Source organism: Acomys minous, assembly GCF_964271855.1.
Source record: "Acomys minous genome assembly, chromosome: 18".
NCBI lineage: Eukaryota > Metazoa > Chordata > Mammalia > Rodentia > Muridae > Acomys > Acomys minous.
The window spans coordinates 65,121,559-65,145,745 of record NC_140501.1 but is presented as its reverse complement, the minus strand read 5'-3'; the positions used below and the strand labels follow the sequence as shown (position 1 = coordinate 65,145,745).

General features: G+C 46.2%; 2 protein-coding genes across 8 annotated transcripts in view; one reads left to right on the top strand and one right to left on the bottom strand.

The window, feature by feature from the left end:
• The window catches only part of RNF212B (ring finger protein 212B), a 35,774-nt gene extending 30,331 nt beyond the window's left edge, over nt 1–5,443 (top strand). For 2 of the 3 annotated variants that reach the window (XM_084767320.1, XM_084767319.1), the window contains 3 exons: nt 183–277; nt 996–1,057; nt 4,253–5,443. In XM_084767320.1, coding sequence (XP_084623446.1) covers nt 183–277; nt 996–1,057; nt 4,253–4,283 — 188 coding nt within the window. In that variant the 3' untranslated portion in view covers nt 4,284–5,443. The remainder of the gene's footprint in view (nt 1–182; nt 278–995; nt 1,058–4,252) is intronic. The other variant, XM_084767321.1, reaches the window with a different exon arrangement.
• A 444-nt stretch (nt 5,444–5,887) lies between these two features.
• On the bottom strand, nt 5,888–21,446 carry HOMEZ (homeobox and leucine zipper encoding). 5 transcript variants are annotated; one of them, XM_084767306.1, is made up of 3 exons: nt 21,360–21,418; nt 7,099–8,613; nt 5,888–6,031 (listed from the first exon to the last, which is right to left on the bottom strand). In XM_084767306.1, the coding sequence occupies exons 1-3, from the start codon at nt 21,382–21,384 to the stop codon at nt 5,982–5,984; spliced, it is 1,590 nt and encodes a 529-aa protein (XP_084623432.1). In that variant the 5' UTR covers nt 21,385–21,418; the 3' UTR covers nt 5,888–5,981. The 5 variants fall into 5 exon arrangements, with proteins under 5 accessions (XP_084623432.1, XP_084623434.1, XP_084623435.1 ...); XM_084767308.1 differs by lacking the exon at nt 5,888–6,031 and having other exon boundaries at nt 6,385–7,798; nt 8,090–8,613; nt 21,360–21,446; XM_084767309.1 differs by lacking the exons at nt 5,888–6,031; nt 21,360–21,418 and adding an exon at nt 15,861–16,043 and having other exon boundaries at nt 6,385–8,613.
• Nucleotides 21,447–24,187: the final 2,741 nt, after the last annotated feature.

Sequence of the window (24,187 nt, the reverse complement as noted above, 5' to 3'; positions counted from 1 at the left end):
TGATTCCTTTTTGAGACAGTGTCTTGGTCTGTAGTTCTGGCTATCTTGGAACTCACTATGTAGACCAGCCTGGATTTGAACTTGATTCAATCTTTGTGTATCTGCAGATTCCCCCACCCCTGGGATTATAGTTGGGATGGTGTGATTCCAGTGTTGCCCATGATTTTATTTCCATTCCTCAGACCCTCCTCTGCCTCCTCTGGACAGGGGGTTTCTTTTGGGCCATTCCTCAGTGGGAACTCAGGCCACACCAGAGTCCTCACTCCCAATAATTCTGGTGAGTTACTGTTCTCAATTTTTCATTACAATGAGGGGAAGGGTCTGAATTTTGCCTGAATAGTACAAACCTGTCAGTGGTTGGATCCTATTATACAGGTTGGCCTAGAGGATTAGGCTGGCTCCTCTCTCCCATCCCCCACAAGATAGACATCAAGGCATTATTAAAAGCGTGTGATAGCCAAATTAAGTTTCCTGAGCAGGAGTCTTGTTGTGCAGGTCCGGGAGCCTTCAACCATCTCTGAGTTTACCTCAACTTGTGATCACCCTGCATCAACCTCACAAGTGTCTTAACTGCAGGCAGATACCACTAGGTCTGGCTTTTTTTTTCTACATCTCATGTTGGGATTTGATAAGAGGGCAGGTAAAGGCTTTCTGCCAGGCCTGATGACATGAGTTTGAGCCCTAGGACCCACAGGTGTGGAAATTGTATGATAGAAGGAAAGAAAAGCAGCTCCTGAGAGTTGTCCTTGGATATCACATGTGCACCATGGCACCATGCATTGAACTGTTGTGGCCAGGTTGATCTCAAACTCATAATTCTTCTGCCTCTACCTTACAGGTGTTGGGATTACAGGCATACATCACTATGCCAAGGTGCCTGATAGTCTTCCCAAGTAGTGTTGTTTAAGAGCTTAGTAGAGGCTATGGCCCACAAGTCCCATGGCTGAGAAACTGTCTGAGTAAGTTCTCTTTCACAGTTCTGTCCTATCCTTCAGGTCAGCCCAATAGCAGAACCACACCAGAGTGTCTTCCTGGTTTCCAGCTTCCAGTCCTACAGGTAAGGGCTGGCTAGTGTAATTGTCAGTGTATAGAATTCTTGAAGTTAGGTCTTCATGCTAAAAACACTTTTTTGTCTTGGCTTTTTGGTTTTTCTTTGTTTTTCAAGGCAGGGTTTCTCTGTGTAGTCTTGGCTGTCCTAGACTCACTCTATAGACCAGGCTGACTGCTAACTCAGATATCCACCTGCCTCTGCCTCCCAGAGTGCTGGATTAAAGGTGTGTGCCACCATGCCTGGCCTTTTGGGTTTTTTTACGGCTATTTTCACTAAAGTTTCTCATGAATAAACAAATAGCTTCTGGATAATAAGATTGGGATGTATTATTTCCATAATTCAAGATGCCCTTTATCAGCAATAAATCAAAACTTAAGTAGGGCCTGGCGGCAAAAAGTCTATAATCCTAGCTACTCAGAGAATGAGGCAAGAAGGATCACAAGTTCAAAACTGGCCTGGGCTATAGTGTGAGCCTCAGGTCTTACTAAAACCTGTCTGAAAATGAAAATTAACCAGGTAAGGTGGCAAGTACCTATAATTCCAGGATTTGAGAAGATGAAATAGGAGGATCACAAGTTTGAGGCCATCTTGAGTTACATGGGAAGTTCCAGGCCAGACTGGCTGGAGACCTTGTCTCAGGTGAAATAATAGATTAAACCAGGTCTACACAGGGGTACAGGTCAGTGGTAATATGCTCGCCTGGCATTTACAAGGCCTTAGGTGATATCAATCCCTAAGACAGGAAAACAAAAAGAAATTAAGGTCTAGTAATGAGACCAATTTCTTTATATGTAAACTTTTTTTAAAATTAAGTTTAAAAAGGTCGTGGGATGTAACTGAGTTCCAGCATGCACCCTGAGTGCAGTTCAAGTCCTTGTACTTCATAAAACCACGTCCATACACTCAGGAGGTGGACAAGAAGTTCTAAGGCATCCTTGTCCATATCAAGTTCAAGGCTCATGTCTCAATGGAGGCAAGAGGGCAGGGAAGAGAGGATTTTTTGTAGCTGTTTTTGTTTTGTTTTGTTTTAAGGTATCAGGATCCCAGCATAGTGTCACATACCTGTGGTCCCAGCATCTGGGAGGCAGAAGAGTAGGAAGATAGGGAGGTCAAGGCTAGAGTAAGATGCCTGACACAGTCTCAGAACAAATGAAAAGGCGAGGGACACTGAAGAAACAGCATCCTCTCAAAGAACTCACAAACACAGAAATAAACCTAGAAGGAAATGCAAGAGAACTGCAAGTGTGTGGCTCCAAGCTGAGTCCTCCTAAACACACTGACACTGGGTGTAGTGGCTCCAAGCTGAGTCCTCCTAAACACACTGTAACTGGGTGTAGTGGTACACACCTGTCATCCCAGCACGTGAGAGGTCAAGGCAGGAAGATTATCCTAGCCTACACAGCAAATTTTGAGGCTAGCCTGAACTATTATGAAACCTGTCAAAAACAAAACAAAAACCCTGCTCCTAGGAGACAGTTCAGTAATCTTAGTCTGCTGGGCACTATTAAAAAGCTAATTTTTAAAGCCAGGCGTGGTGGTACACGCCTTTAATCCCAACACTCGGGAGGCAGAGACAGAGGCAAGCAGATTGCTCTGAGTTCGAGGCCAGCCTGGTCTACAAAGCGAGGCCAGCCTGGTCTACAAAGCAAGTCCAGGACGGCTAAGATAACCCTGAGACACCCTGTTTAGGGGGGGAAAAAAAGAATTTTTTCCTGGGACAGGCTCCCACTTGTAGCCCTGGCTGGTTTAGAACTCACTCTGTAGACTAGGCTGGCCTAATACTCAGAGATCTGCGTGCCTCTGTTTCCTGAGCGCTGGGATTAAAGGCGTGCAACGCTATGCCCTGAAATATGCCTCATATTTTAAACACTAAGGAATATTTTAGGTCTGATGACTATTTACACACACAAGTAAATACTCACATATATGTAAATATAAAAATTTTATGGATAGGAAATTAAATGGTATCTAGATATTGCTTTAGTATAATTTAGTAGAAAAAACAAACTATATAAATAAAAGATTGGCAATGAATCTTCTTGATGTTGTATGAGAGGTTCATTATTCTAGTCTATCCTTTAACACAGTGGTTCTCAACCTAATGCTGTGACCCTTTAGTACAGTTCCTCATGATGTAGTGACCTTCAACCATAAAATTACTGTTGTTGCTACTTCATAACTGGATTCTTGCTACTGTTATGAATTGTAATGTTTATTTGGTATGCAGGATACCTGATGTGTGACTCCTGTGAAAGGGTCATTTGATCCTAAAGGGGTTGAGACCAACAGATTAACAACCTCTGCTTTAAAGCAAAGGCTGCTGGGACTGGAGAGATGACTCAGCAGTTAAGAGTACTGGCCGCTATTCCAGGGCACCCTAGAGTTAGACTCCAGCACTCACGTGATGGATCATCACTCTCTGTAACTCCAGTTCCAGGGGGGTCTCCAATGTTCTCTTCTGAGCACAGACATATGCATCAAGACACCCATAAACATAAAAAATTAAAAACATTAAGAAAGTAAAAGTTGGGGCCTGGAGAGATAGCTCAGCAGTTGAGAGCACTGGCTGCTTGCTCTTCTAAAGGTCCTGAGGGTCAAATCCCAGAACCATATGGTGGCTCACAGCCATCTATAGTGTGATCTGATGCCCTCTTCTGGCCTGCAGGGGTACAAGCAGAGCACTGTATACATAATAAATTTTTTAAATCTTTTAAAAAAAAAATTAAAAGTTATTATAAAGTGTCACATCCCTAGAGATGTAAGATCTCCGCCTCCCTGACAATGCCTTTTGCTAGGATAGTCAAATGTTCCAGTCTTCCAGAAGTTTCTCAAGTAAGACATTATCATCAAAAAGCACTGAAATATTCTAGAGTTTCAGTAACATCAAGCCCCCATCACACACAGATGTGTCCAATCTCAGTTTGGGCTGGGAGTGGTAACGCACACCTTTAGTCCCTGCACTTGGGAAACAGAAGCAGGCAGATCTGTGAATTCAAGGCCAACCTAGACTACATGCAAACATGTGTAGTGAGACTATCTCAGAAACAAAATTTCTTTTAGTTTGGAAGTTAGTCATCACACACATCATATGTCATAGAAACCATGGATAATAGCAGTTGATTTTGTTCATCAACTTTAGTGGTTGGAAACATCCTTACTAGTCTATTGTGTCCTAACGTGCACATCTGTTCTCTGCTGCAGACCTTCTATCAACAAAGGCAGGTGGGATTAGCCAGGAGAGATGGATGGAGCGTTTCCAGATAGGAGGCCCTCTTCTAGGTCTCATCTGTGCATAGTGCTCAAGGACGGACTGCAGCACCAAGGACGATTAGGGGATATGAGCTTGGAAAATACACCGTTTCCAGTTCCACTCTGCAGCTTGTTCTCGTCAACTTATATTTTATGTATCTTTCTCTTCAAACATTTAAAATTTTAAAAATTTTATGTCTGTATGAGGATGTTACCACTTGCACATGGGTGTCTATGATGGACGTGCCCTTAGAGGCCAAAAGAGGGTGTGTGTGCTATAGGCAGTCTGTGTGCTGACTGACATGGGTGCTGGGACCCAGCTCAGAAGCACCCTTAACTGCTGAGCCGTCTCTCCAGCCCCTTGAATTATTAATTTTGTGTAAGTACCTGTGGGGGATCAGAGGACAATGTGTGGGAGTCCATTCTTTCCAGCGTAAAGGTCCTGGGGATCCAACTCAGGTCACTAGGCTTTGGTGAAAAGTGCCTTTACCCTTCAAGCCACCTCACTGGCTCTATCTTACATCAACACACGAGCGCGCTTTTAGGTCTGACACAGGGCTTCGGAAAGATGACACCTCTCCCCCACCACGCACTGCCGTTCATTCCCTAGTTTGAAACTAAAGTTGTAAAAATCCTTGGCCTCATGCTTGGGAGTAGAGAGACTAGATAATATATTTATACTGGTTCATTTATGGATTTCACTTTTTAGCTTTGGTCTTTGCTATCCTGTTGCCAATGTTAATAAGCAACAACTGTTCTTTGACCCAATTTATTATATTTCTCTTTTACCTGTTTGTTCTATAGACACCTGCTATGAAATACTTGGTTTTCCTTTGTCCAAACAATGGGTAGAATATATGTCCAGCTTTGATTTTGCTGTTAAAACAATAAAGAAGAAAAAAACAATAAAGCAGGGCGTGGTGGCGCACACCTTTAATCCCAGCACTCGGGGAGGCAAAGGCAGGTGGATTGCTTTGAGTTCGAGGCCAGCCTGGTCTACAAAGTGAGTACAGGACAAGAAAAAACCACAAACTTTTATGGCCACTGCAACTCTTGCTATAACAGGTTCTAGAACGGTGGGACAAGCAAGTAGAGTTACAATCTATTCTCACTGCTGAAGCACCAATAAATCTTGTCATCTGACTGCTGGAAACCATGTGTATGCCAACAAATGCTGATTTACTGTTGTGTCCTGACTTCTTAAATAATAAAAATACACTAAATCAGAAACAATTTTAAAGTGGTACTAGGGCTTGACTCTAGGGTGTCACACATGGTAGGTCTATCACACACCAGCCCTTAAATCATACGTTAATGGACTTGGCTACAGTAAATGCCTAGACTCACTCTGGGTACAGATGTAGCCCAGTTGGTAGAGGGCCTGCCTATCATACCCCAGGCCTGGGCCTGACCTCCGGTGTTGCGTGACCTGGACATGATGGTACAGACTCAGACTCAGCACTCGGAAGGTGGAAGCAGAAGGAGCAGGAGTTCAGCAGCAGTCATGGCCTCAGTGAGCTCAAGGCCGGCCTTCACACAGTGAGAAAGAAGAAAAAAATAGGTATAGAGTAGCAGCAACGTGGAGAAAAGAATTTTACTTTTGGCCTTTTTTATTTGGGGCTTATGTATTTTCAGATGACTAACCAATTGTTCCCAGTGATCCCTCGTGTTGAAATTTATTCTAGAACATCGAGTTAGAAGACCATGGTCCTTCTGACCCCAAGACAGATCCTATAGAGGGAAATATCTCTTGTTAGACACAAATTGAACCAGTAGCAAAAAAGGAAAAAAACAAAACAAACAAAACCCCTAACAATCTGTTACTAATCTGGACAGAAAGTAGAGTCAGGTTTGTAAACCCAAACCTGTTACCATCCCACTGTCCTGTGTCACACTGTTATGTTTCAGGACAGATTCTCACATAGGTCAGGTTGTTCTTTACCATCATATATAGTCATGACTGGCCTTGAACTCCTTGATCTTCCTGCCTCTACCTGCCGAGTAGTCACAGGCACACCACACCTGTCTCATCAATATGCTTTAAAGGGCAAATCCCAATTCCCACTTCCAATAAATACACAGACTAAAATTCACAATCTGATTATTAAAAATTTTCACAAACTGCGTGTAAAGATTAACCCTGAGACAATAGTGAACAAAGAGGGGGGTTTCACAGAAACAAAACAGTAGAAGGCAGGTTGGTCCCAGTATCTGAAGCGAGAACATGGTGCTGCTGTGAATGAATGACGAGTAAAATGCCGTCAAATGGGCAAGAGGGGCATCCATAACAGAACTGGTGGGACACTGCAAATGCTAGCTAGCTGCACTATGCACGGACGTGTGATCAGAAAGGTGGGGGCAGGCACAAAGCAGCCTTATCCTCTGACAAATGGTGGGACCTGGGGGTGCAGTGGGGTCAGCAGGGTCACAGGTTATCTTTCCTTCCCGGTTCCCTGTCATGTGGGCTAAGATGTGGCTTAAGTGTACTAAAAATGCAAGAACTCTTTCTAGCCATTACTTGCCCAAATCTACATGGAGGCTGTGTTGATGCAGTCTTAAGTGTGTACCCTGGTCACCCTCCCCAGGCTACCTTCTAGTTACCCCCTTTGCCCACTCTGAAGAACAGAGAGCTTTTTAGTTCTTTGTAACAAGAGTAATTCCAAAAAGGTTTCAACAGTCACTAAAATGGTTAATCTTTCAGTAATAATAATCCCCTTTGCCTCAGTCTCGCTCAGTCCTGTCTGATTACTACTCATCATCATCTTCCTCCTCCTCTTCTTCCTCCTCTTCCTCCTCACCATCTTCTGGCAGTTCATCATCATCATCTTCCTCATCTTCATCTAGACAAACTACCACCTCTGCTGGCTTAGGCAATCGAGAGTCAAACCAGTCCAGCACTTGCTGAGTGCTGAGTCTTGATGCCTGACTCAGTTTAAGGATATCAGCTTCCTGCAGCTGCTGGTGGGCTTCCCAGTACCTCTCCAAAGGTCGTCTATCTGGTGGGGGCGGTGGGGCGGGCAGAGGTGGTGTCTTGGCCCACTCTTTCAAGGAACGAGTTGATGGTGTAGGGATGGCTGGATCTTGAAAACTAGGGGTGCCAAGTACTGCATTGTCCCGAAACCATTTCAGCTGTCCATGCTTCAAGGCGTATCGCGTGTCACCAAACCACTGAATGATCTCAGGTCGAGGTAAACCAGTGATCTGTTCCAGCTTATGGTAGTCTTCTCGTCGTGCCCACTGGCACTGTAGGAAAAAGGATTTGAGGATGGCCAGCTGTTCTTTGGTTTTACGCTTAGTCTTTCGCTGGTGTTGCGTATCTGGGGAAAGGTATTCTGTGGGTCCAGCTCTACTTGCTACTGAGTTGTTCCGTAGCCTTTGGGGCCAAGGCAGCTCTACTTGTGGAGACGGCGGCGCCTGCTCAGTAGGCAAGAATGGCTGTGAGATATAGCCCGAAGGCTGCAGGGGTTGAGGGGTGGCAGCGGTTCCATTAGCCAATACCTGGAAAGTGGGAGAAGAGGTAGAGGAAGATGGAGGTGTCCCACAAGGTATGGGTTCCTCCTCACAACTACTGTCAAGTAATGAGGTCAGCGGGGGCTTATCCGGCTGATGGACAGCTGTGCAGTGAGCAGTCCCTCCACTACATGACTGATCGGGACCCCCGCCTGCATGCTCCTTAGAGAAGCCACCGATCTGAAGATCCTGACAAAAATCTGATTGGTGGGGGAATGCTTTGCTGCCTGTCACCAGAGGTTCCTTCGCTTTCTGGTGGCTCAGCGGCAGCTGTGGTACCTGAGAGGGCTCCTCCGGCTCAACCTTCAATTTTTTCATCCGACTGGGCTCACTTAGTGCCAGAGGACCCAGTCCAAGAGCAACCTGCTCTGGAGCAGGCACTGGAGGCATCTCCTCTGGGGGCTGCACCGTGTGACGTGTGAAAGAGAGGAGAGACTTGAAATGGAGCTGATCTCGGTGGTACACCACTCGGGCTCGAGTCTCTTCTATTTCTTCAGTTGACCAGCTAATGCCACAGCGGAGGCGCTGGGCCATGAACCAGGTCTTGACCTTCTCCATCTGCAGCCCGTGCCGGAGGCAGAGGAGAGCGATGTCTGCCAGGCTCGGGTAGGGGAAGTAGCTGAAGGTCTGCAGCAGGTGCTCGTTTCCGTCCAGCTCACTGGTCTGCGCCACTGGAGTCCACACAAGCCGCAGCTCCTCAGACACCGGTGGAAGGCAGATGAGCCCTGCTGCTGAGCTGCTGAGACTGCTAGCATCTTTGCAAGGAGGCATGATGGGCTCTGACTTGTGCCCTTCACAGGCAGCTGTAAGAACAGAGACAGCTCTTTAATTTCCCATTTAATTTTTAATCAAACGGCCGGACACCACTTTTCTTTTTAACTCAAGTTACACTGCTCCTAAAAAAATACTTCAATAATTTCTCAACTTTCACAATCTTGGCAAATTATTAGAACCTGTTGTAATTCATGGCTGTTTGTACGAGACACAAAGTCCATAGAAGTTGAGTGAAAAATGACCCGAAGTCACGTGGCAAAAATCTGTCTTTAGAGGCTAAGGAAAAATGTTAGCCTCCCACGGCCTTCACCTTTCTACTTTAATTTGCTCTAAAAGCTATCACTCAGCTCTCACCCTCTGCCCAGACAGGGTTTCTCTGTGTAGCCTTGGCTGTCCTAGACTCGCTTTGTAGACCAGGCTGGCCTCGAACTCACAGAGAGGCAGAGTGCCTCTGCCTCTGCCTCCCGAGTGCTGGGATTACAGGCGGGCACCGCTGGCCCGGCTTCAGCTCTCACCTTTAAGTTCAAGGAACAGTACTCACAAAGACAGGGCCTCCTGCAGTTATCTCAGAGAGATTACTCTTTATTGCTTAACAATCTGGGAGTACTTCCAGAACAAGGAGACAGGAAACAACCTACCAAGTCAGGCCTGAGCGTGTATACCCACAGTCCCCGCACTAGGGAGGTAGGAGGACCAGGAATTCAAGGACAACCTAAACCACACAAAACCCTGTCTCAAGACATGCAAAAGGCCAACAACAAAAAACCAGGGTGGGGCTCTCTGTCCCCTCATGCCACTTCTTTTCTTGGTGACAGAGCACTGGGAACAGGAGACTATATTCATAGTTCCTTAAGGCCTTAAAGTCTAGATAGCTTTTTCCCCCATCGCAGTAGGATGTCTTAGAGCCCAGGACCATAGGATAAAAAAAATCTTTACCCGCCCCCTCCCCCGCCGAGTCTGCTCAGCCTAAGGAACCCAGAGAGGACCCCCTCCCCATCAACAGCCCAAGATGGGCAGAAGGGCTCCTGCCCTTACCTCTTCAGTCCAGCTTGCTCTCAGAACCAGCTGGGCAGATTCATTAAACACTACGGCTCGTTCTCAGGATTAAGGGCAAGAGGACCTATTTATTTCTCAGTGCCTGGTGAATTCAGTTCCCAAAATATTCTGTAATCATTTTAACTCGGCTCCCTCATTAGAGATGCTGTATCACTTTATTCTTGGAGAAATCCCGTCAGTGTTTATATTACTTCCGGTCTGTTCAGGATAGGATAAGATTCCCATGTGAATGCTACTGATTGATTGAGAAAACATACTTCAAGTCACTAAGAGCAGTGTTATCAAGGGTTAATGTTTTCACGTCTTTGGAAACCTTCTCCAGCCTAGGCAAGTGCTCCAGCACCAAGCAGTATTTCAATCTCTCTCTTTTTTTTTTTTTTCCTTTAGTTAGCAGGGCAGTGGTGGCACACGGCTTTAATCCTAGCACTTGGGAGGCAGAGACAGGCAGGTCTCCGTCCGTTCCAGGACAGCCAGGGCTACACAGAGAAACTCTATTTGGGGGAAGAGGGGGAACATTTTAAATTATATTTTATTTTATAGCTTCTATCTGCATATATATGCACCGTGTGGATGCTTGGTGCCCTCAAAAATCTGAAAAGGGCACCAGATCTCCAGGAACTGGAGTTTCAGTTGGTTGTGTGTTGCAGGATTATTTGATCATACTGTGAACCTGTAGATTGTGTACTGAAAAAAACCTGTTTCTAGTTTGGTGTGGCTCGACCCTGAGACAGGGTCTCTCTGTGTACCAGTCTTGGCTGTCCTGGACTCGCTTTGTAGACAGTGCTGTCCTGGAACTCACAGACATCAGACTGCCTCTGCCTCCCAGAGTGCTGGAAAGGAAGTCCTAGGATTAAAGGCGTGCACCACCACCCACTGGCTCCTAGCACACACTTTTAACCCAAGGGCTTTCTGTTTGAATATTTTGAACAGGATTAAATAAAGTCAACCATAGGTCAAGAGGCAGAACCACCAACCTGTTAACAGGAAGTGAATATAGAGGAAAAGGCAGAGAGAGTAAAAAAAAGTCTGGAGGACCGAAAGAGAGACAAACAGAAGTAGAAAGGAGAGAGATTCAGTTTGAAGGATTTTCCAAACAACGTTAAAAAAAAAAAAAAGCTTTTTCCTGTTGGGACTTTACCTGAGGAGGAAGGTCAGCTGGGTGCTTTCTCTGCCCCTCTGAGCTAGTAAGCTTTCACCCCAGCATCTGGCTCCTGACCTAGCTCTGGATAAGTAGCTGAAACCCTAATGACCTTTTGTTCCATTTCCCTCCTCTGTAAAGAATACTGCGCTTAGCAACGGTGGGTGTATGCCTTTGATCCGAGCACTCAGGGAAGCTTTTAATCCCAGCGTTTGGAAAGCAGAGGCAGGCGGATTGCTGGGAGTTCAAGGCCAGCCTAGTCTACAAAGTGAGTCCAGGCAGCCAAGGCTACATAGAGAAACTCTGCCTGGGAGGTGAGGGGAAGCGATGCTTACAGGGAAATTAGATGTTGTCCTCAAGCATCTGTTGTGTGCAAGGCATTACAAAGTGAGAAACAGCAGCTTTTGGAGATGGGGGCTTGGGGTACGGCAGACGAGGCTTACTGCAGCTTCGCTGTTTTCTAGAGCACTGTTTGTCCTTAGCCACTTTATTTCACCCAAGGCTTAGTTTCTTAGCAGAGAAAAGGTACCTGCCTGGGACGTCTACAGTGGGTAGAAGCCAGTGTCTTCTAGTCGGCAGACACTCTACCAACGAGCTATACAGATTCAGTCCCCATGATTTCATAGTCTGTATTTTGAGGTTTGGAAACAGTTTCAGAACGGACTTTGCTGCTCTGGAAAAAAAATGAGGGCCAGAGAGAGAGTACCTGGCTGCCCCTCCAGAGGACCCAGATTCAGTTCCAGCACCCACATGGCATGGCAGCTCACAACCATTTATAACACCAGTTCCAGGAGATCTAATGCCCTCTTCTGGCCGCTGTGGGTATTGCATGCATGTGGTGCACAGATACACGTGAAACACCCATACATGTAAAATAGTATTTTAAAAAGACAAATAGGGCCATAGACATGTCTTAGAGAGATAAAGGCACTTTCAGCTAAGCCTGCGACCTGTGTTTGATTCCCAGGACCCACCTAGTGGGAAGAGAGAACCAATTCCCACAACTTGTGGCCAAGAAATAGTCTAGTCAGTGTGAAGATGTGAGCTGACCGACGCTATGAGGTGTGCACAGTTACAAGTCTACAAACAGCATCTTATTCATGAGGTCTGCCATCCTCAAGCTGCTCACAGCAGATGGTCTTATCACAGCACAGTGCACACTACACAATGTCATAGTGCACAGTCTGCATCTGGTTTTCATCATATTCAAGAGATATGTCAGAATTCCTCCCCATTCCTAAGTTTGACTTTTTTTTTCCTTCTTATTCGGTTTTTGGAGACAGGGTTTTCTCTGAGTAGCCTTGACTGTCCTAGACTCGCTTTGTAGACCAGGCTGGCCTTGAACTCCACAGCGATCCGCCTGCCTCTGCTTTCCAAGTGCTGGGATTAAAAGTGTGCGCCACTACGTTCCGGCTAATTTTGGCTTTTTGAGACAGAGCTTCTCTGAGTATGCCTGCTTGTCCTGAACTTCCTGTGTAGACCAGGCTAGCCTCAAACTCAGAGATTCTCCTGCCTCTGTCTCCCAAGTACTAGGAATAAAGACATGAACCAATATGCCCAGCTAAAATGTTGTTCTAAATCAAGACATAGCTGTGTAGCTGGTAATTCTCTGAAGAATCTTTTCTAATTAGGAGCACAGTACAACCAAAGAATGACAGCCGGGTGGTGGTGGCACTTGGGATTTTTGAGGGCACCAAGCATCCACATCGTGTGTGTGTGTGTGTGTGTGTGTGTGTGTGTATGTAGGTGTGTGTGTATATAAAATGCTATAAAATAAAATATAATTAAAAACCAAAAAAGACAAGTAGGGGGCCAGGCACAATGGCACAAGTCTCAAAAACAAGTGTGACAAGCAGGGCAGACCAGCCATCTTAACAGTCAGTATTCTTCTGCTTGGACCGGAGGGTTTCTGTTAGTGGCAGAGATGGTGGCGGTGTGTCCATTATGAAAACCACACTTGCAGCCTTATTACAGATGCCAGGTATAGCACTCTGCTTAGTCATTAATTGAAAACCACACTGGGGACCCATTTCCTTCCTTTTGACTTCTACCATCCGCAGCCAGATGGAAAGGATGGGCAGCCTGAACGTGCAGTTTAGATGTGCGCTCACTGCTAAGGGAAAGTAGGACTTTGGAATGTTCTGGTTGAACATAGGCTTGTCCTAAAATGGAAAACTAGATCTGACCCTGCTCAGCTCCTTAAGTCTTTATTCATTAAGTAAGATCTGAAATACTGCCTAGGGTGTGTCTGGGTAAAACAGTGGGGTAAGGGCCTTAAGGATTTTTGTGATGTTTAATTTAGGTGCTTCAGAACTTTTTACATCATGAGTTGGAGAAATCGGACAAAAATTACAGACCCTTGGGCTGGAGAGATGACTCAGCAGAGGTTCAGTTCCCAGCACTCATGTTAGGTGACTCAAAACCAGCAGTAACTCATTTCAAGGCCTCCTGGTTTCCATGGGCTCTCCCTCTCTCCCCACCTCTTAAAAGAGGCAGAAAATTATGACTTTATATCTAATACGGTCACACTTGCACTCACAGAGGTCACTGCCAAGAGTCTATCTTGAGAATCTCTGCTTCCTAAGTCTTCCTAACTCAACGAAGGCAGGGTGGTATCTTACTTAAGTGTGAACAAGCGCCGTAATGAATGCAAAGAGAATCAGAGACTGTCTGGGGGAGGTAGGTGGTGCATGCCTGTAATCCTAGGCACAGGCAGGTGATCTAAATTCTAGGCCAGCCTGGGCTACAAGTCGAGTGCAGGACAGCCAAGGTTACACAGAGAAACCCTGTCTCAAAGAACCAGAAAAAAAAAAAAAAGATTAAACTGTCTAAAAGGGACACGGTATGTGTGGTACCAGATGGAGTGGGAAACAGTTCAGAAACCCAGCTGAGTGACCCACTAGATTACATGACCAATACCCAACATCCTGGCCACTCAAGGTCAGCTGCTGTCTAGCGTAACATACTGGCTGTATCCGTAGTTGTGCTTGGAACGGTGTGTTTCTGAACCTGCTTATGCTGCTACGCAATTGCCCGACACTGGGTCATGTCTGAGTATCTGTTTAATAATGTGATTAAAACATCATGCAAACCTATTAAAATATAAATACTAAGCGGTTGCAGAGTATTTGGTCACAGTGTGTGCCCCCACCCCCAGATTGTGTTATTTACTGTTTCTAGCTGTAGTACGGCTCAACCCTAGCAAACACCTTTCATCCAAGAGCCTTCTTCTGCTTGAATGTTATAAACAGGATGAAGTCAGACATAGGTCAAGAGGCAGAGCATGCAACCAGCTGACAGGAATGTAGATTAAAGAAAACAAACAAACAAACAAACAAACTATAGAGCCGGGAGCAGTGGCCCACAACAGTTATCCCAGCACTCCAGGATGCAGAGGCAGACAGATGTCTGTGTTCGGAGGCCAGCCTGGTCTACAAAGCGAGTCCAGGACAGCCAAGGTTACACAGAGAAACTCTTGTCCCGAAAAAAACAAAAACAAAAACAAAAGCTGGGTGTGGGGGCACACATTTTAATCCCAGCACTTGGGAAGCAGAGGCAGGCGGATCACTGTGAGTTCGAGGCCAGTCTGGTATACCGAGTACAGGACAGCCAAGGCTACACAGAGAAACCCTGTCGCAAAAAACAAACAAACAAACAAAACAAACAAAAGAATAAGAAGTCAGATGGAAGGATAGACAGACACCCAGGAAGTAGAAGGGAGGGACGCTCAATTTGAAGGAGGATGTTTGAGAAGGGGTTGGGCATTCCTTCTTAGACACAGGCTGAGCAGGAAGGTCAGCTGGGTGCTTTTCTCTGCCTCTGAGCTAGGAGGCTTTCACCCCAGCATCTGGATCCCCAGCCTTTATTGGTAAAAATTAAGATACTTTGTTAAAAACATTAAGTCATCTCAGGAGGCTCATAAATTTGAGGCCAGAATGAGCTATGTATAAACAAAAACAAAAACAAAACAAAACAAAAAGAAATGCTCTGGAGATACTAATTCAATAGACTAATATTAAAACCCTGCCGAGTTAGGAGTGGGCAAGGCAACTGAAGACTGACGTGAGTGCGCTACACTCAGACGGCGACTGAGGGTTCAGTCTCACTTTACTTTGAAGAAAGCCAAACGGGAAATAACGTTAAGATCAACGTGAGTAGGTTTCACTTAGCGAGGCACACTAACTGGAATTACCTGGCCGCCCTCCTCCCGACTCCCACCTTTCTAGTGGATTGGGCAGCCTTGGCTGTCCTGGATCGCTTTGTAGACCAGGCTGGCCTCAAGAGATTAGTAGGTATTCAGTTTTTAAAAGTTCTCACGGTGCAGTGAATACTAGAAAAAGACTAGGAAAGTTAAGCAAGACACCAAAGACTGGTAAGGTCTACTTTGAATTGTAAGGCTTAGGATATGCACCTCTTTTTAATTTTTTGATTTCTGGCTTTTGCCATTACTGCTGCCTATCATTTTATAAATGGACTTCAAGCGTATGACTAAGATGCTCATAAGATATCGATCTAGGCACGCACTGATTTTCAGACAAGTTTCAAGCTCGAGTTTTCTTCCAGCTTACAAGTCTCGAATAAGGGACGCAACACCACAGGGAACCTGTGAGGACTTTTCGTTTCCTGGTTGGTTTTCACAGTATGGCGGGGCACAAGAGTCAAGGGCCGGTTTCTTTTAAACCTTTCATTCCCAAATGGCATTGCTGCCCAGAAGTAAAGTCCGGTTGTATATGCGTGTTGAGGTCGCCAGGAGGTAGTCATGGGGATGGGAGAGGCCCGGGAGGCAGTCTGAAGGGCCCCGAACTGGGTCAGAGAACAAAACGTTGCAGCACCCGGGCGGTGAGCCCCAGGAGGCAGGCAAACCTGCATCTTTGCAGAAGGCGCCCCAGCCCAGCCTTCCCCATCCCCCCCTACACACACTCCTTAGCCTCCCCCGGTTACAACACAGATTCGAAAGTCCAGGGGAGAGAAGGGAAAGGGGGACAGAACCCGGCGACTTCCAACGGAGGATTCTCCTCCTACCGCGAGGATGGGGCTCTGAGGGCCGGAGGCAGGCCCAGGGGCTGGGGGTCGGTCACTCACCGCGGCGCGGCCCGGGCGGCGGCTCCCAGCCTCGCACCGTGGGCCGGGGCGGGAAGGGGGGGAAGAGGACAGGGGATCCAAGAGGGAGAGGGGCTGCGGGACGACCGGCTCCTGGCACCCCAGCCACGCGACGCCCCGGACCGCCGCTGCCCCCACCCCTGCAACAAGGCGCTCCGCCCCTGCCCGCCGGGCTCAGAGCGGAGGCGGGGCGGAGGTCGGGATCGGTGGGCGGGCACCCGCGCAAGGCACCGGGCCGCCCATTGGCTGCGCGGACCCACTGGCCACTGTGTCTTGCCCGGCCCGGCGCCTGCGAGGGACCTCTGCACCCTGGGGTCCTTCCAAAGTTCTTTACTGAACTCGGCTGGCCTCCTAGGAAGTCCTTTTAAAATTATCTCCCCAGCCCCCAACACCCCCATCTCGGCAGCCGAGATAAAAATGTTAAAGCCGCCGAGAATGAACACAAAATGGATCAGATGTTTTGGCCCCAAGAACGACAAGGATCTTAAGAACGCAGAGACTTCCGCCACTTCTGAGGTCAATGCGGCTACGGACAGGTGTTCCCAACGACGACATAGTCTGGGTTTCGCTGTGTGCTGTTCGCTAAACCATTTTCCGACATGGTACCAAGTTCTCGACCAAATTTAGAATATTTAGGATTTTCCCATCTTACGTGGGAACAGCTTGAAAAGGCCCAATCTTGACTATCTGGGTCACTTTAAAGGCAGTCAGCCTTTGCTTGTATTCTTTTTTTGGGGGGTGGGGAGGTTCGAGACAGCTTTATTGTATTCTCAGACCTCCCCATTGACTCTTCCGTAGCTACCGTCGCATGAACTTTTCTTTTTCTTTTCTTTCTTTTTTTTTTTTTTTTTTTTTTTTTTTTTGGTTTTTTGAGACAAGGTCTCTCTGGGTTAGCCGTGGCTGTCCTGGACTCACTTTGTAGACCAGGCTGGCCTCGAACTCACAGCGATCCGCCTGCCTCTGCCTCCCGAGTGCTGGGATTAAAGGCGTGCGCCACCATGCCCTGCCCGCATGAACTTTTCTTTCTTTCTTTCTTTCTTTTTTTTTTTTTTAATTAAAAAAACTTGGGGAGGGGGGCGGTTTCGAGACAGGGTTTTTTTCTCTGTGTAACCTTGGATGTCCTGGACTTGCTTTGTAGACCAGGCTGGCCTCGAACTCACAGCGACCCACCTGCCTCTGTCTCCCGAGTGCTGGGATTAAAGGCGTGCAGCACTACCCAGCTGGTGAGCCAGACATTAATTGGGGTTACGTTACATAAGCACGAGGAGTTTGTCAGTGGATGTGCCACTGAATAAAGTGCCTCCCTCATCCAGTAACCACTGTCTGGGGCTGGAGAGATGCCTCAGAGGTTAAGGAGCATTGGCTGTTCTTCCAAAGGTCCTGAGTTCAATTCCCAGCAACTACGCGGTGGCTCACAACCCTCTATATAGGGAGACAGACCTGGTGCCCTCTTCTGGCATGCAGGTACACATGCGGGCAGAATACTGTATACATAATAAAATCATTTTTAAATGTTTTTAAAAAATACACTGTTTATACACCCTCAGGGGATGGAGAGAGCCTTGTGCGCTCCTTCCTCAGGGATACCTTCCCTGCATTCTGTAAGGTGTGGGTGGGGCCTCCTGAGCAGAGTGTTAACAGGCCCAGTCTGTGTGGATGTCCTGCAGGTGGTCGCCAATGTTCTGAATTCAGGAAGGGGACAGTTTCGCCACTCCCTCAGGACAACATGCCATTCCATTCGTCCTAAGGCTTGCTTCATTCTCCAAGTGCTCTGCTCCAAGGCCTAGAGCTCTTTGCTGGCTGACAGACACCTTAAACTTCGTGCTGAGCTGTGTTTTCTGTCACCAGTCCATTATCTGCCGCCAATCCCCCCTTCCTCATTGCACTTAGTAAACTCGGTCTCAATATTAAAATCCATCTATGTCCTCAAACAGCTGGCAGAAAACACCATGGGTGATAAACAAGTTAGATACCTTCCGTCTGTCAGGCTTTGAGTGAGATCTGTTGGTATCTACAAGAGCTTTTTCACAACGCACAGTTGGGGGCTGGTAGGTAACGAAGAGTGGGACGTAGAGCATTAGGGGTGCGCACCCCTCAGTTACTAGCAGGGACATCACCCTCTCGTAACTCTTCACTGGAAAGAATCTGTGTCTTTGGCTGAAAACCCAGGAAGACGCTGTCTGTGGGAACCCAACACCTGACTCTAGACAGTTTGGCAAATTACTTTGGGCAACAAGGATTACCATTTTAGAAACTGAAAAGGTGACAATTCAGGAAGGCACAGTTTTTCTGGACTGAGCCGGGCTCCCTATTTATGGTAACGGGAAAGCAGCAACGGTAACCCCAGTGCCTCGCAATGCAGCTATTCAGAGATCTTTGAAGCGGTAACTAGTGCCTTAAGCTCTAATACAGTCTGACTTGTCAACAGGGAAATTCTGACATGGCTGCGAATGCACACAGAGCACTACATGAAGGCGCACTGGGACTAGGCATGGTAGCACACAGCCATAATCACAGCACTCTAAGAGGCAGAGGCAAAATGTTCACATTCAAGGACAAGTTGAGGGTCTACACCGTGAGACCCTGCTTGAGGATGGAGTAGACTGTAAGGGAAGACCCCAGAATGAAACCAGCATCTTCATCTTGGCCTTCTGAGCTTGGCTCAGTAGCAGAGTGCTGGGAGCCCTAGCACCAAAACCAGAACACACACACACACACACACACACACACACACACACACACAGGCCAAAAAAGTTAGAGCCACTTTATTTCCACCATTTTCTTATGGCAGCCCTAGCACTATTGACCTTGCATAATATGAAAGAAAGGGGTCATTTTTTTCCCAGTTTGGCAAAAAAGAGTTTGTCTTTTGAGGCCAGGCTGGTCTTGAACTCCAGTCCTCCCTCCTCCTGAGGGCTCTAATTACAGCTGTTGAGTCATCACGCCTGACCTAAAATTGTTTATAACGTAATCGCTGTAACAGGGCCCCAGACCTTAGCACCACTTAGTCCATGGTAGATATAATAGTCTGTAAAAACTCAGCACGTAGACAGCACCTCTTGCCAACACTAAAACAAAGGCCCTAACCCATCAATGTCCACAAAGTTCTGGAAAAGTCAAGATATCCTGACCTTGCCTTTCAGCTTCTGTAGTTCCACTTATGGCTAACTGTTCTTATTAACTGAAGTATGTCAACCCAGGACATGGGTTTTGTGCTTAAAAGCTCACCCTGAGAAAGGCTCAGCACAACACTGAGATCCTGAACACCCAGTCAGTGGTTAATAAAGACTTTCTATTGGCTTAGACCCACATCCAAGTGGTCGTCCTGTGGGGGGGGGGGCTGAATACCCAACAACAATCACAAGGTGTAAAGATAATTTAACTACCGTAGCCTGAAAATTAAGATTATGCAGCCAAGCGCCATGGCGCATGCCTGGTAATCCCAGCACTGGGGAGGCAGAGGCAGGCAGAGCTCTGTGAATTTGAGGCCAGCCTGGTCTACAAAGTGATTCCAAGACAGCAAAGGCTACACAAAGAAACTCTGTCTTGAAGAAAAAAAAAAGATTATTCTAGAGAAATTCTTGTTTTGTTTTGCAGACAGGGTTTTTGTGTAGCGTTGGCTGTCCTAGAACTCTGTAGAGCAGGCTGGCCTTGAACTCACAGAGATCCACTTGCTTCTGCCTCCCAAGTGTTGCGGTTATAGGCGAGCGCCACCACTCCTAGCTTCAGCTCCTTGTTCTTTACAGTAAATATTATTTACTTGTTATATGAAAAGGCAATGCTGCAGGATGGGTAAGCTCAGTTGGTACAAGCACTGCTGCTGAAGGGAGGGACCCCAGGGACACCAACCAAAAAAAACCCAGTCACTTGACTAAACCAACTCCATGACAGGCTTCAGGTTTTCACTCTGCCTAACTAGGCCAAGTTTCTAACAATTCCTGAAAAAACCCACAAGTTATAGACAGTTCGTGGGCAGCTCATCAGCTTATAGAACAAAATGACTGACTAGATACCATGTTTTTATTACTTTATGGCCTTGGTAAAGAACACAGCTAGCCCCATCCAATCAAATTAAAGACCAACTCCTGAATAAGTGTCAAAACTTCAGTTACTCAAAAGTCCCCAATAACCAAACAAACAGCCAATCCTAAATCCCCTCATACAGTTTTTTTTGGGGGGGGGAGGGGGAAGTTTTTTTGGTTTTTCAAGACAGGGTTTCTCTGTGTAGCCTTGGCTGTCCTGGACTTGCTTTGTAGACTAGGCTGGCCTCGAACTCACAGCGATCTGCCTGCCTCTTCCCTCATACACTTTGAATCAATTCTGTCTATAAATTGCGCCTGTGTGCTCATCTGGGGGTCGCCCTCCAGAGGAGAGAGGCGACCCTAGAAAGCTAGAATAAGAACTGTTTTTGCATACTGCCAAGCCTGAGGACTGAAGTTTGATTCCATGGATCCCATGCTGGAAGCGGAGTACCCCTCCTCACAGCTGTCCTCTGCCGCTATGTGGAAGTCGTGAACACAGACTTTAAGCCCAGTACTCAGGAGGCAGAGGTAGGTAGATCTCTGTGAGTTTTGAGGCCAGCCAGGTCTACAGAGTAAGTTCCAGGATAGCTGGGACTACATAGTGATACCTTGTATCAAAGGAACAATTAAAAAAAACAAAATTCAAAGAGAATGTGTACAAGCACAGAGAAAAATTGCCAGGCAGGTGATGTTCATCAGCTTTTTAAAAACTGTCACTTGTTTGCATTTCTCCCATTCTATAAATGTTCTCTTTGGCCCCAATTTTGTACTTATTTTCTTCTTAAAAGGTGTATACGGGGGCTGGAGAGATGGCTCAGAGGTTAAGGGCACTGTCTGCTCTTCCTGAGGTCCTGAAATCAATTCTCAGCAACCACATGGTGGCTCACAACCATCTATAATGCGACCTAATGCCCTCTGCAGGTGCAGGTGTATGCGCAGGCAGAGCACTCATATACATAAAATAAATAAGTAAAATCTTTTAAAAAAATTTGTATACTGGGCTGGAGAGATGGCTCAGCAGTTAAGAGCAGTTAAGAGTCCTCTTCCAAAGGACCTGCATTCGATTCCCAGCACCCACATGGCAGCTCACAACTGTCTGTAACTCCAAGACTTCACACCTTCACACAGACACACATGCAGGCAAAGCACCAATGCACATAAAATAAAAACAATTTAAAAAAAAAGTTGTATACTTCATGGATACAGAAATCTGACTCTCTACCCTGTGACCAAATGACCATGCTCAATTCCTATCCAGTTTTCTGTGTCACCTTTCCTAAGAACTGCCAGAGTTCAAGGGAGCTAGCTGGAAGGCTGACTGGGATGGATTTGAAATAGAAAAGCAACACTAAAGCTCTCTGTGAAATAAAAGAGTTCAGACAACCCCATCACCACCAACTAAGACGTTTGAGTCTGCAAAGCGGCTGGGACCACAGAACTTCTGCACAGCCCCACCTACCTCTCGCTGGGTCTCTGGTCCTCATGCTCAGGCTTCTATATGGTATCACTGTCAATAGACACTAAGAGTGGGTGCTCTGCAATGACATCACAGCTGGACTATTATGATGTAATGAGGAGGCACGTGACTATGATCCAACTAGTGTTGGTGTTCTGATCAAATAAAGAGGGGGTCACCCAAGGATGTGTTAAGGCCTTGCTGGCAACAGGGAGCTCCAGCCTTTGCGGACTAAATCTCAAATGGCCATACAAAGACTTATGATCGATTGCTATGGTGCTTTTTAAAAAAATTTTATTTATTCTTATATATACAGTGCTCTGCCTGTGTACACATCTGATGGCATCAGATCACATTATAGATGGTTGTGAGCTACCTTGTGGATGCTGGGATTTGAACTCAGGACCTCTGGAAGAGCAGTCAGTGCTCTTAAGCCCTGAGTCAACTCTCCAGCCTCTGCTATGGTGTTTTAAAAATCATTCAATTTCACCAATAAAGATTCAGGAGCTAGATGCTGGGGTGAAAGCCTGCTAGCTCAGAGAGGCAGAGAGAGCGCCCACCTGACCTTCCTCCTCAGCCAGTGTCCAAGAAGGAATGCCCCCAATGTCCCATGCCATCTCAAACAACCTCCCTCAAACTGAATGTCCCCTCCCTTCTACTTCCTATGCGTCCTTTTCTGTCCTTTCTCCTCACTTCCTTTTTGGTTTTTATTTATTTTTTCTTAATAATCCTGTTTACTTCCTGTCAGCTGGTTCCTTGCTCTGCCTCTTGACCTATGGTTGACTTTATTCCATCCTGTTTACACTAGTCAAGCAGGAAGCTCTTAAAGGTATGTGCTAGTCAGGTGCGGTGACACAGGCCTTTAGCATCAGCACTTGGGAGGCAGAGGCAGGCGGATCGCTGTGAGTTCGAGGCCAGCCTGGTCTCCAAAGTGAGTCCAGGACAGCCAAGGCTACACAGAGAAACCCTGTCTGGAAAAACCAAAAAAATAAATAAAAATTAAAAATAAAATAATAAAGATGTGTGCTAAGGGTGAGCTACACCACAACTAGCAACAAATTTTCTTTTTCTCAGTAAACAACATAAGCTCCGGGCTCACAGTGTGATCAAATATTCCGCAACACTGTTACACATAAGTGGTTGAGTAATACAAGTTCCCCACACCAAAGCCCCAGATCCAATCTATACCTTTAGTGAAGGGAAACGTCCCACCTCTGTGGCCTTAGTCCGTATTGTGTACTGTTTGCAGTACCCAATACTGCCCGACACTCCAGGTGTGCTAGGATTATCTGTCCTGACCAAAGTCATGCAAAGCTGTTAAACTTCAGGAAAACAATCACTGCTTCCCAGAGATTTCTTCAAGGTCTACGTACTTCTAGAAAACAACTATTCATCCTGTTATTTACCCTAGATACAGTGAAAGACAATCATTTCACTCTTACTGTTTACCCTAGATACAATGACTCAGAATCACACTAGGAACTGGGGCCGATTAGGTCTGTTGATGTCTTTACACTGTGCCTACCTAATGCCATCATCATTCAGACGCTGGGAACCAATTCTGTTAATGATCCTTTTCAAGAGCTTCTTCTCTCTATGACTTATTTCTGTCCCTCTAGTCTGGATTAGAAGCCCTTGCTTTTGTTCATTATGTTGTTTTTACTTTGCTTTAGAGTTGCCTTTGCTAAGCGGGGGCGGGGGGTGGGGGGTGGGGGGGGAACACACGACTTCATTTTCCCACTGCCTTAAGGAGCAGGTTGTAACTTTTTGTTGTTTTTTTGAGACAAGGTTTCTCTATTAACACAGAGCCCTGGCTGTCCAAGACTCTCTTTGTAGACCAGGCTGGCCTCGAACTCAGAGATCCTCAATGTTCTCAATGATATTTTATTATGAACTTATTAAACGAGACTACCTCCCTTACAACCCAACTAATCCGAACAACAGGAACACGATTAATTAAAGAACACAATAATGAAACCTTAAGGATATCAGGAACGATTCTCCCGGTGCAGTCAGCAGGACCTCAGCAACCCCGGAATTCAGCCAAGGTGGCTGAACCTTGAACAGCTTATCCAGAGACTAAAGCCTTGAAGCCTTCCCTGGAGCAGCTCTCTCTAGGAGGTCTCACAAAGTGTGGACGAGCAGCCAAAAAAAAAATTGCCAATTCCTCTCTCCCCACCTCTTGTTTTGGGAGCATGTATATAGGTCTCCTCTCACTTGCTTACCCTGACTTGGCAGAGTGCAGCCATTGTGACTCTGCCTGCATCTAAGTAGCCCATTTTTAGGCAGATTCTGTTTGTGGCAGGAACGAGGACATTTTGCCCAGTGGTTATTTTGCCACCTTTAAGCCATGTCCATAAGGAGGCTCTTTGACGTTCATCATCTTCTTTAAGGTCGGCTGGGTGTTGTCAGGAGTTAACTCGTCCTGTTGTCGAAGAAATTTAGGATTGTAAGAACAGCTTTAAATGCCATAGTCTGTGTGTCTCTGAGGCTTTAGAAGACCTTATTCAAATATTTTACCTCATGTATTGATAGTCATATCTATCTGTTAGACTTAGTTTATATATTCTTGTGTTAAAATCTGCCAAGTATTTGACATGCCCATGATTTGTATCAATATACTAAATGCCATAGCCATGACTTAGACATAACCTTCATTATAAGTAGCAATTAAGGCCTTGAGTTAAGGAGTAGGTTCAATCATCTAGCTTTTGTTCTGTCCTCCCTCTATGTTCCGATGTCTCTCTTTCTTTCTTTCTTTTCAGCTCCCATCTCCTTGCCTACATATGTAAGATAAAGGCAGAGAGAGACATTCTTGCGTTTCCCCTAAT

What these genes read in the sequence shown, in the direction of transcription:
- HOMEZ (XM_084767306.1), bottom strand. Translation starts at nt 21,384, where the DNA reads ATGAGGACCAGAGACCCAGCGAGAG. An exon ending in GACCAGAGACCCAGCGAGAG is followed by an intron (nt 8,614 to 21,359) that starts GTAGGTGGGGCT and finishes CTGTTCTTACAG; the next exon opens with CTGCCTGTGAAGGGCACAAG. An exon ending in TGATGAACTGCCAGAAGATG is followed by an intron (nt 6,032 to 7,098) that starts GTGAGGAGGAAG and finishes TTCCCTCTATAG; the next exon opens with GATCTGTCTTGGGGTCAGAA.